At 33.2% G+C, this 12,722-nt stretch overlaps 1 protein-coding gene across 1 annotated transcript; it reads left to right on the top strand.

The window, feature by feature from the left end:
- The first annotated feature begins 3,149 nt into the window (after positions 1-3,149).
- Positions 3,150-12,506, top strand: LOC117784422 (retinal homeobox protein Rx2). The gene is made up of 5 exons (XM_034622158.1): positions 3,150-3,633; positions 7,181-7,475; positions 7,586-7,715; positions 10,760-10,847; positions 11,831-12,506. Exons 1-5 carry the CDS (start codon positions 3,480-3,482, stop codon positions 12,376-12,378), a joined length of 1,215 nt encoding a protein of 404 aa, XP_034478049.1. The 5' UTR covers positions 3,150-3,479; the 3' UTR covers positions 12,379-12,506.
- Positions 12,507-12,722: the final 216 nt, after the last annotated feature.

Here is a 12,722-nt window from a genome sequence, read left to right as displayed (position 1 = left end):
TATCTCTGATTTTGTTATCAAACTACTTAAATAGACTTTGAAAATTCAGCCTTTAAAATTAATATAAGCATACTATTATTTGATTAACTTTTAAAATCAGTTAAAAATAATATAATTAATTTAATCATTAATAAAATTAAAAATTTGTCATCTTAGTTTAATATTTAAAAATACGAATACATTTACTTGATTTAATTAAATATTTAATAATATTTAATGTATTTAAATACAAGTATTTCATTTCTATATTTTATGCCAACTTAAAATAGTCGTATTAGTATAAATGTTAATTTAAATTTAAAAGACGAAAATAAAATGAGACTGAGCTAAAAATGTACAATTTAATATGTAATATTAAAAATTGTAATTTTGATTAAAATTGAGATAGCAGACTTTAGCTCAATTAGCAGGCAAGTTGACCAAGGTCTTGTTATCCGTTTTGATAAGGGATAAATACAAAGGATAATGGATAACAGTTTCTTGGTTAGTTAAGTGCGTTGCATGATGCGGCATAAAAATAGATTACGTCTAGATCACAGATTAGGCTGGGTCGAAACGGGTCCAGGTAGGCGCTGACGGGGCCAGCAACTAAGTGCCTAAGGATCACATCAAATCTTCCAGTTGCCGCTCTCTCTTTCTCAATTCTACAGCTCTAAATTAAACGAATGTGCAATCGGATTTCTGAATGAAATCGCGTCCTATGAAAATATGATTAAGCGCCTCGGTTTATGCTAATCACGCACACGGCTTAAGCTCGTCCTTGCACAGTGTCCCTGCACAGTGTCCCTGCACAGTGTGTGTGAAGTGTGGCGTCACACATCTGGCAACTTAATGAGTTTGGTCAACGCTACTTGTTCACAGTTATCGGGAAAGTCCACTTTATGAGTATGTATATCCAGTGTGTAAGGTGTCCTGCGAGGTGCCGCATTGTCCTGTTTTTGGCTTTGGCTTTCTTTACCTTTGTTTGGGTGCAGCTCACAAAGGAATTGTGCAAGTTTCAACAAATTAAAGATCGCGAACTGTAGCCGGCGTTTCAGCATACAAATTTGAACAAAAGTGCCAGAGAAATATCGAAATATCCATTGTGCGTTTTCTGGAATCACTCAAATCTGTAAGTATGCCACTTTTCGGCTGTTGTTCTTTGTTATTATGCAACCTGTTGTTGTACTTATTTTTGTTGTTGCCATTGTTAAGATTGCATAAGGCCAAAGCTTGCCAGGACCAGACTTGCTCTAAGCCAGGCTCACTGCAATCCCTGTAGGCTGCGAGGCGAATGGAGAGGCTGAGACTCTGCTTAAACTAATGCCTAAGATTGAGATACTTTGATGAGCAACTAAGATTTAATATATACTTATTAATAAATCTAGCATTTTATTTTTTAAATTAAATTTTATTTATTTGTTTAATGCCAATTAAAATATAAATTAAATTTGGAAATTGATTTAAGCTAAGAATTAAAGTAAGAATTTAATAAACTTAAATAAAAACCGTGCAACTAAAATAGATTAAAAATTAATAGAAAAGTAAGAAACTTATTTGCACTAAATATTATATTAAAAATTAAAAAAAAATACTGAAAAGATAAAAGAAAAACTAATTAAATATTGGAAGATATAAAATTTGCTTGTATTTAAGTATTTAAAAATTAATTCAATGGTTTCAATAAAACAATTAATAAAATTTGTATCCGCTTTTGATATTTGTTTTCAAATATTTTCAATGAACTGTTAAAAAAATAAATTTTTATTGTTATTAATATATTTAATTATAAAAATACTTTTAGTTTGTACAGTTATAAAAATTATAAGGTACAAAAATAGAATTTAAGAGGTATATTAAAAGTACACAAGTTAATTTAATTTTTAATACTAATTTTAATGTCATAACACTATTCTTTTATATCAATATATTAGGTTAAATAATGTACAATTTCTTTAAAATACTCTGTATAATTTTAGTTCAAAATTATATTTTAAAAATTTTATATAATTGTTTATTAAAAGTTGTCATAAATATTTTTGTTTTTATCTGCACGAAGTTAAATGTTATCCAATAATTATTATTTAATATATTTAAAAATAATATATTTATATATTTTTTTGACTACATTTATAATTAATGATTTGTCTATTTTAAAAATAATTTTTTTAAGTAACAAATAATATATTTTGACACCTTTTTAACAAATGCAATATTTTTACTCAATTCAATATCTGATATTATAGTTTTAATATATTTGTTTGATAAACAGCTCATTTACTTTAATTATTTAGGTAGAAATACTTGTTCATGTTGTTTTAAAAATCCCTTGGCTTAAGTATAGGGATATATCTTCAGTTTCAATCCGCGGCAGATCCGTTTAATCAATGAATCCGTGTAGTTGGTAGTTGGTAGGTAAAACCGTTGTTAACTGCGTTCAGTTGGCTAAGTAAAGGGGATTGCTCATTGAGCATTTGGATTGTTCAATGAAAACTGGAATTCTGGGCTCAATTCTTGAACCGAGTAGATCATAAAATTGGTGGCCCAAAAGGTAGAAGACAGAGATAAAAAAGCGGAAATCATAAATGCGTTATAAATGGCCGACAAGGTAGGAGCCAGGTAAGAGATAAAGCTGTTTTGTGATTTGTTGAAGCGTTGACAGAGGCAGAGAGAGGCAGAGAGAGAGAGAAAAAGAGAGGGAGGCAGAGTGTAAAAGAGTGAGATAGCTCTATTTTAATGACTGAAATTTATGAAATAAATAAAATTAATCAGCAAACATAGTTATAGAAATAAGTAGACAGAAAAGTGGACTTAAGAAAGGGAAACAGAAAGCGAGAGAGAGAGAGAGAGAGCTGAAGTGCAAAAGTGTGCGAAAGAGAGCGCTAGAGTGAGAGTGAGAGAGAGAGAGACTACCTGCACACATACACACACACAGCACAAGCAAGCCAAATGACTGAAGAAAACTACCCTTGTGCAAGCGAGATGGCAAGTGGAGAGACAGGATATGCGGCAAGGATAAGAGGCAACAACAACAGCAACAACTACAACATTTGCCTCTCGCCTCGCCCATTTCACTTGCCTCACCAGGGAAAGAGCTGGGGAAAAAATAGAACGCCTCTCCGACGTATTTAATGCGAATGTCGAGCAGTTACCGAGCTCAGTCAGTCGGTGGTTGTTGATCGCAAACGAGTCACGAGTACGTGTCAATTTCCATATTGAGTTCTTCTACTGCAATTTATAGCCGTGAAATCTATAAACCGTAACCAAAAATAAATTGCCAAAAAAATAGTCAACAATTTTGTGCGTGCGCGTTGCAGTTTTTCAGTGTTTACAATCAATTCAAAAGCACAGCTTTACAACAATAATTGAAATAAATTATAACTTATTATTTACTACCTGTTCACACATAATTAATAATCTATAGTGCTAACGGGTCATGCACATTGCCAACTTGTGGTTAGAGTCAAGCTATACTTAAAAGCCAACTTGTTGTTGCTTAAATGATGATGAGCACAACGACAACAACACCACATGCAACAATAATGCCACCAGCCATGCGTCCAGTTCCAGTTCAAGAAAGTCCCGTCTCAAGACCACGTGCCGTCTACAGCATCGATCAGATCCTCGGCAATCAACATCAATCAAAACGCAGCGGTAAGTCAAAGTTTATAATATTTAATCATTTAGTCAGTTGCTTAGTACTTAAAAAAATTGCCGTCGGCTTTTATAAATAAACTAAGCTGATATTAATAAATTGTAAAATGAGTAATTTATGATTAAAATATTAACAATTATTTTAGATATTGTAAGCTTAATATTAGCTGACTTTACTTAAATGCAAAAGTTCTTCAGAATCTTCAAATTTCTTATAAAGTTACGAGTTTTTTGAGTTATTTTTCTATAATTATGAAAAATACTTGTAGAATGTAATATTATATCTTTTATTATTAAAAACTCAGCTTCACAAAAAATACATATAAAATATTAAGTCTAGACTAGATATTTTTGCCGTAAAATGCATAGAAAATAATGTCAAAGCTGAAAATATCTCTATGATATAATTTAACTGAACTTTGAAAACATAAGTGTTATCGAATTCATTTCATTCAAAATAAAAAGAACGGAAAAAAATTACAAAGTATTCCGAAGTCTTACAAAAAAAACCTTTGATCTAAGTCATAACTAATGAGTTGACTTTTAATAATAGTATCGTACTAAATCTTAATAAAGATATTCAGCAGAGAGGCATCTTAGAAATAAAAAAAGTAACTAGAATTTCAACAAATTTAATTTACCACATTATTTTATTTTAATGAAAATAATAATAATAATAATAATAATAATAATAAATAATAAATAATGTCTGCGATATTTTAAACATTTTCATAAAAGAAAGCCACTTAAGGGATTTGTAGAGATGAACAAAAAGTTAGTATGATTTTGTTAGTTGTCCCATCAAACGTAGAAATTTGAAAATAATTGAGAGCTTTACATTAATTTCTATAAATTCTACAACAAAATTGGTATCATATATATTGAGTTATCGAAGATCATAGTTAAAAATGTTGAAATTAGTCCTGAAAATTTCTAAATTACTTACTTAAAATGCAGTATACTAAGGACTTATTTATTTTATTTTTTTAAAAAGAGCTGTATAAAAAATGAGAGTTATTTTTATATTTGATATTAAAATTGTACATTTAAAGTTAAAATATTTTGCAGCTATTTAATTGAGATTTTAAAACGACTTTAGATCTTTAATATGTAAATATACATAAATTTGGGTGCACAAAACTCTACAGAATTTTCAGTAGAATTTTCTGCAGTATGCAAATTGTGCAACTGAGTAGAAAATATTATTGGACCTTTAATATGTCAATATACTTAAATTTGGATGCAGAAAACTGTACAGAGTTTTCAGTAGAACTTTCTGCAGTATTCAAATTGTACTTTTAGTCAATAGAAAATATTTAGAAATCCAAAATCAAGTTCAATAAAGACCTTTAAAAACATACACTTGAATTGAGGTAGACTTGATGCAATGCCGAAAACCACATCAAAGGTGCAGCTTCAACAAAATGGTGGCATGGGGCATGTGGCATGTGGCATGTGGCAAGAGGAAGTGTCTTGGGCATATGCAAATGAGAACGAAAACATGTTCATAGTTTTTGGAGTATCTACAGAAACTGTCCATGCCACACTCTGTGCCCCATTCCCCTTCAGTTCCCTTTTCAGTTGCCCAAAGGGGGCGTTGCGTTGTGTTGGGCATCATGTTGTGGGCGTGGCCGATGGCCCGCTGCGTGAGCGCGTCCTTAATGCCCACCCAGAGCTAAAAAAAAAAAAGGACTCGAAAGAAATAAAGAAAAATAAAATATATAAATACAATAAATATCAGCAAAGTAGCTGCAGCAAATCAAAACATAACTGGATACGCGATACGATATCCTGATGACGGCAGGATAATGAGACGCTTGGCATCATTAGACCCGTAATTAGATTGAGATTGACATTCATGGGGTAAATCGTTAGGCACCCATAAATCATAAATATGTGTAACTGTTGGCTGTGTTGCCAAATTGTGACAACGTGCGCACCGCAGGACATTTCAGCTGAAGGATACGTATATCGCACAACGTAAGCAGCAATTTCATGCTCAATCGTATCCTGCGTAATTTGATGCTTTTGGAAATTACCTTTTTCGCCACAACGAAATGTTACGAAACTACGAGAATACACACACAAAACGATAAGGATAACAACAGGCTGGATCCTTGTTCCTTCTGACGATATCACGCTGTGAGCTGCACATTGTGAATATTATTAATTTGAGGTTCATTAAAATTTGATTACATGTTTAGCTAGAAAAAGTTGCTCACACACACACACACACACACACAAAGGGTGTGTGAAAAAACCTGAAGCTGAAATCCTTTTCAAGTCCACAACAAAGGGTTGCTCCAATACTTATTATCGAGACTGTAGCTTTCTAAAAGTCGACTGCAATTTAAAGTTACAAATTTCTGCTGCTTATAATTTATTTGTTATTGATTGCCAAATCAAATTGCGTGGCACTTACATACACACACTCACACACACACACACACACACATATATATTAAAAGTGCACTTGAAAGCTTTAAAACGTTTAAAAATGAGGGTTAGATGGCATTCAATCAGGATATTACTACTTCAGTTACAATTGAATGGATTTGATTTTTCGCAGCTGCCGAAACACTTTTCACTTTTAGCGCTACTTTATTTTTGATTTTGATTTTGATTTTCATTCGCTTTTCGATTTTTGTTTGCAAATTTTTCTTTCTTCAGTTTTGATTTTTATTTAACTTCATTCGATTTTTGTTTTCAACTTTTTTTCGCTCGTTTTGCAAACTTTGAAGCATTTAAAGTGTATTGAACGGCATGTTGACTTTTATATTAGACTGGCTACCTTTGTATTTGTCTTGTAGTAAATAATCCTGCAAAAATACTATTTTTATTTTCATATATATATTTTCATTGTTTATTTTACACAAGAAAGAATAAGTTTTTTTTCGGTTCTATAATTTTTTTTTTCATATTTTATTATAGTTGCTTATGATTCTTTCCCGCCCTCTCTCTATCTTTGAACAAGCTATATAATATGAAATGAGATTTATTAAGTTGAGCTATTTTTTAAACAAAAATCAAAAATTATACCAATTATGGCAATTAAATATTTTTATTGCATTAATTTTTAGTTGTTTGCAGTTCCAACGCGAAATTTTATTAAATTTTTATTATTTTGCCGTTTAAAAATTTAGTTCAAAAAATATATTAAGCAGAACATAAATAAATATTATTTATTATAGTATATATGAAATTTAAACAAATTTATTTTCAAAATTTGAACATTTTTCCATCTATTTTTTTTATTATGAAGTTGTATTCCTCAAATCTCTAAAGATTTTAATGACAAAAGCATTTTAGGAAAAATCGAAAAAAATTGTGGAATTCCAGATATGTAAAAAATCTTATTTTACGGAAATGTTTTCGGAGTCACAACAAAAGGTTGCAATAAATAAAATTTATAGTTTCAACAGCGTTATTAATACATTCCATATTGCTTAAAAAAATGAAATCAATTGAAAACTCTCAACAAATATGTAAATCATTAAAAGCAAAGAAAAATCTGTAGTTAATTAATTGGCTTTACTTTATTTTATAGATACTCCCAATGAGGTGCTTATTACGCATTCGCATCACATTCATCACCTGCACGGCGGCAACAACAGCTTGCTGCAACATCAGCAACACCAACAGCAGCAGCAACAACAACAACAACAACACCAGCAACAACTGCAACAACAACAACAGCAACAACAACAAATGATTGCCAAACGTGAAGATTCACCCACGAATACAGAAAGCGGTCTGGATGTCGATAATGATGATGAACTCTCCTCAAGTCTGAATAATGGACATGATCTGGGGGATATGGAAAGGCCTCGTAAAGTTCGTAGGTAAGTTGAATTGTTACACAATCCGCTTAACAGATAAAATCGTATTAATCGCATTGTTCGAACACATTAAAAAACAGCATAAATCTTACCCTCTCAATTGTATCTGACAGATCGCGCACAACTTTTACAACATTTCAATTGCATCAATTGGAGCGAGCATTTGAAAAGACACAATATCCGGATGTTTTCACAAGGGAGGATCTGGCAATGCGTTTGGATTTGAGTGAAGCACGCGTGCAGGTAATTTCCCAGCTACATACAACCAGTAAAAGATACACAGATACATTTGTAATCAGCAAGCAATTAAATTGTGTTAGGCCGTTGATTATGCAATTATTTAGGACTTAAGGCGGCAGGTGAGCGTGCAAAGTTAAGCGGCTTAAAATACTGCAATATATAAGCTACTAGGGGGCTCAAACCCCCTGCTCGATTCACTCGCCTTACCACCTTCCAGTGCGAATTTCGCAAAAAGCCGTCTTATTGCACCATCAAATTTTCTCAGCTATGTTATGCCAAAATTTCATCCTCCTCAGCCTAACCGTTTGGGCTGCACAATTATCAGTTAGTTAGTCAGTCCGTCAGGACAAACAGTTTTATATATGTAGATATAAAAAAAATGCTTATTGTTTAAATCTTATTGAGTTTTCATATAAAAATTTTACAGCAAAATGTAAAAATTGCTCTAACAATCAAAGTACTTAATTTGTAAATAGTCTTTTAAACACTTAGAGTGCTGTTTGTATACCAAAAGAAGGGACAACTATCTAGTGGGGGTTGTTATAGGGCATTAAGGGTGGCAAAAGGACATTAGATATTGTGATTTTCCAAATGATTTAATTGCCCGCTGTCAGAGGGGAGTTCATAAAATACACGCTTAACATTTTGGTATTGGTGTTGGTATTTTTATTAACTCTCTACTTTCTGGGTAAACAATTAAAGTGGCTTTTGGGTGGTGCATGAATGCTTAACACACGACTACACATGTAATTGGGCGTCCTTTCGTCCTGCGATCCTTGCACAATTCGATTTCAGTTGAAATGCTTTCAAGCACTTGAGTTTCTTTCTATTTTGTTGTTGTTGTTGTTGTTGTTGATTGTTGACAGATACAGATACAAATACAATGACAACAAAATGTAAAACAACTTGACCTAAGCGCTCTTGCACTCACTGAGGGATTACGACTCATCCTGCTCGTCCTGCGTCCCGCGTCCTGTATCCTCCCTTTTTGATGCCCTGTCTTCCCTCCACTTCATTCCCAATTGCCCGTTTCACGGTTCTCCGTATCCGTTGGCAGATTAAGCGTAATTGGTCATTGATTCACATACGTTATGTGCCATACACTCAGACTACTTCAATAGTAACAGATTTAGAACGTTGCTTTTTTTTTTTTTTTTGAGTATCTATCAGATACATTTTGTATCCGTCTCGCCAAAGGGGTTGATGATGAACGTGCAATTATTTATGGATTTGCATGGAGCAAAAACAAACAACCAAACACATCGATTCAAAAATTGAGCGGTACCCAAAAAAAAATATATAAACGAATATCACTCGAAAACAATTTTTTGCTATTGAAAATACTCGTTGGCTTTTTTAAGCTCATTTCGCATAACAAATCAGTTTGATAGCTCTTTTAAGCCTTTTTTTTTGCGAGTTGCTTAGCGAATTTCGCGGATTTTTGAGTAAAAAGTATCCTACAAGTCTAAAATATTTAAATAATATGTACAGGCTTTTTCTGAAAATCTTTAACAACCCATAATCAAAGCAAAAACATTTGTCGTTGTTCGATAAACTAAAGTTGCTTTTTAAATATTAAAATATTTGTTGAGAGACTTATAATATTAAATATTTATATAATTAATTTAAAAAATTTTTTAATTGTATAAAAAAGCAGAAGAAAAATTGTAAATTTATTTACTTCTTATGTGAAGTAGATAAGAATTTATTTGTTGTGTTGAAATGTGAAATTTAATTAATGGTGGTCAATTTTTTAAAATTACAAAAAATTCCAAAAATAAATTTAGTCATTAAATTAATTTTTTTTTTGTTTATTTTTTTTGAATTAAACTACTGTCAAAAATGTTTATATTGTGAGAAAAAATAAATTAATATAAATAACAATGAATATAAATAATTATAAACATTTACGATATACGAAAAAAATTATAGTTTTGAAGTATAAATATTTAATGGAAAATAATTTATGCAAAAATAATTTTTAACAATTAGAACCAAAAATTCAATTAGTTAAAAGTATTTTTAAATATAAAAATTAATTTCTTTCCTTGCAATATTTTTTATCAGTCAAAAAATTAAGTTTATCTTATTTAGCGACTCGAATTCAAATGATTTGAAATTTGAGCTGGATGTTGCGACAGTTTGTGGCAATGCCTTTGTGTCATACAATTTGATCGCACATGTGTGATAAAATGTTGTGCGGATATCCGTAAATTCAACTTTTACGTTCCGGCCATGAATAAAAGATGGAGGAGGAGAATGATTTAAGTTGTTGGCCAAAGCCGCATTATAATTGCGCTACTAACAATTAAAATGCTCACAAAATCACAAGGGTTGCCATAGTCAGAAAGGGGAGTAGTGCGGAGGGCGGAGGGCGGAGGGGCGTGGCACACACACATAGGACAATAATTGGCAGCAATTATAGCAAGGAAATCGTTGCTAATTTACGACTCGCTCCGTTGCACGCATTGTTGTTGCAATGTGGGGAAAATGTGGAATTGAGGGGCATAATACAGGGTGTCTATAATTGCAGAACTCTTCTTTCGACTGCACAGTTGTCAAGTGATTTCAATTTACAAACAATTAATTTTCTTAATATATGAAGAAGACGAGACACACACAGAGAACTTTGGCTCGTCAATTTTCCGGCCGAGTCTTCAGGACGGAAGTGCTTTGGCCCACGCCCACTTGCCCACTTGCCCAGAGTTGCCACAGCTGTGCACAGTTGCAGCAACCCCCATTTTAAGGGGAGCCGGGGGTGTCAAAAAATGCATAAGACACCACCAACCAGCAACAATTCAATTCAACTCTGCCTCACTCTGTGGCAAATCAGAGTTGCACACTTCCGATTGGATGCCATTGTGTTCTCTACGACTCCGACTCCGACTTCAAGTTGATAGATTGACGACCTCAGAGTAGGGTGGGCAATTAGTCAGGTCCTTAGAACTGACTCCATTTGCATACGCAACTCAAACTCACAGCTCAATTCAAAACTCTAACTCATTCTCTAACTTTTCTATCTCTTCTTCTTCTTGCTACTATTGCAGGTCTGGTTCCAGAATCGACGCGCCAAATGGCGTAAACGTGAGAAGTTTATGAATCAGGACAAGGCGGGTTATCTGCTGCCCGATCAAGGTGAGTCCAAGTCCAAGTTGTCCAAATTAGCGAATTACGTGTGCCACATAATTGTATTCATGTATGACACGGTGTGTCACAGTGGGCAAAAACAATCAAATCTTGCTGGTAAAAATTAATTAAATTCGAAAATAACAAAGATATATTTGACTTATTTTTGAGACAAGAAACTACATTTTAAAACTTTTGTTTGAAAAATTCATCATTTTTTCTACTCAAAGTAACTTAAGCAATATTTAAAAGGAACTTTTAGAAAATATCAATTCATACCAATAAGTCAATATAAAAAAATATTTAACATAAAATTAAAAAAAAGAGCGCAAACTTTTTGATTGTAGAATCAGATATTTTGGTCTATTGCTTGATTTAGTTCTTTTAGATCAAAAACGAGATCACTGAACTTAAGATTTCGAATAAAAATCGAAATGTAATGATTTTGGAAATCGATATCGATTATCGATTACAATAAAGATAGATAATTATTTTTTTTAAAAATTGTAAATAATATAAGCTAAAGTTGGCTATTTTTCCTACTATTCAGTGTTAAGTGTTGTTCTCTAAAAAATTAGCTCATTTATTTTAAATTAATAACGAAAATTCTTGATGATAAAATCATACAACTTACCTAATTTTTGTTTTAAAATATTTTTGATTTAAAAACAGTTAATTTGTGTCAGTTTATGTAGATTACAGAAAATTAATTTGATTTCAGTAACATAAATTTGAGTTAATATTAGCTTGATTTAACTATTTTTCCCATTGTGCAGAGTGTTGTTTGCTATAAAATGAGATAATCTAAATTAAATTTACAAATTAAAACAGTTCATTTTTATTATTGAAGATTACAATTTTCAATTTTAAAGGTCTTTAATTTTAATAAGCTAGTTATCTCATATTTTATCCACTGTGCAGCGTGTGGCATTGAATCGAGTCAAAGTTGGAGTTCGTTTAATCAATAATTATTCTCTTTCTATTCGCTGTAGGTCTGCCCGAGTTTCCGCTCGGCATTCCGCTGCCTCCCCACGCACTTCCGGGACATCCGGCGGCACTGCCCGCTGAGTTTTGGCCACCGCACTTCGCGTTGCATCAACACTTCAATCCGGGCCTGTTGCAACAGCAGCTGATGCCGCCGCACTACAAGTTGCCCAACTTTCATACGCTGCTCTCGCAGTACATGGGCCTGAGTAATCTGAATGGCATCTTTGGCGCCGGCGCCGCAGCAGCAGCGGCCGCTGCCTCGGCTGGCTATCCGCAGAATCTGTCGCTGCATCCCTCGTCCGCCCAGGTGAGCCCGCCCTGCAGCAACAGCAGTCCTCGCGAGAGTCCCAATTCCCTGGCTCCTGCTCCACATCATTCGCTGCACTCGACGCCACTGGGAGTGGGAGTGGGAGTGGCAGTGGGAGGCGGCACCACATTGATCTCTGGCGATCTGACGCTCACCTCGACGGCGGCGCAGTCGCCGCGCAGCGCCAACGGCGGCAGCAGCAACGCCTCCACGCCCGTCTCCGTGGTCACCAAGGGCGAAGACTGAAGCATCCCCGAGATTGTCCAACTCCAGAGTGGACACAATGTGGTGATACATTGGACAAGCAAACCGATTGTGTATATATATCAAATTAAAAAATTATTATAAAAAGTACAGTTAGTGCTGCAAGTATATTCATACACATTGCAAATATATGATATATATTTAATAATTATCTAATAATTAAGTATAATTGTAATTAATCTGTAAATGAAATACGACCTAAGTTAAAAAATAAATCAAGTCAAAGAAAGTGCAACGTTTTTTTAATGGTACTTGGGAAAAGAATTATAATACTACATATATAGGCAAGATATACAGAATATTCAATCTTAGGTTTCCATTTTAAT

Source organism: Drosophila innubila (assembly GCF_004354385.1).
Source record: "Drosophila innubila isolate TH190305 chromosome 2R unlocalized genomic scaffold, UK_Dinn_1.0 1_C_2R, whole genome shotgun sequence".
NCBI classification, from domain to species: Eukaryota; Metazoa; Arthropoda; class Insecta; order Diptera; family Drosophilidae; genus Drosophila; species Drosophila innubila.
The sequence above is the reverse complement of the archived record's forward strand: the minus strand, read 5'-3'. Positions and strand labels throughout refer to the sequence as shown.

What these genes read in the sequence shown, in the direction of transcription:
- LOC117784422 (XM_034622158.1), top strand. Translation starts at nt 3,480, where the DNA reads ATGATGATGAGCACAACGACAACAACACCACATGCAACAATAATGCCA. An exon ending in ACATCAATCAAAACGCAGCG is followed by an intron (nt 3,634 to 7,180) that starts GTAAGTCAAAGT and finishes TTTATTTTATAG; the next exon opens with ATACTCCCAATGAGGTGCTT. An exon ending in AGGCCTCGTAAAGTTCGTAG is followed by an intron (nt 7,476 to 7,585) that starts GTAAGTTGAATT and finishes TGTATCTGACAG; the next exon opens with ATCGCGCACAACTTTTACAA.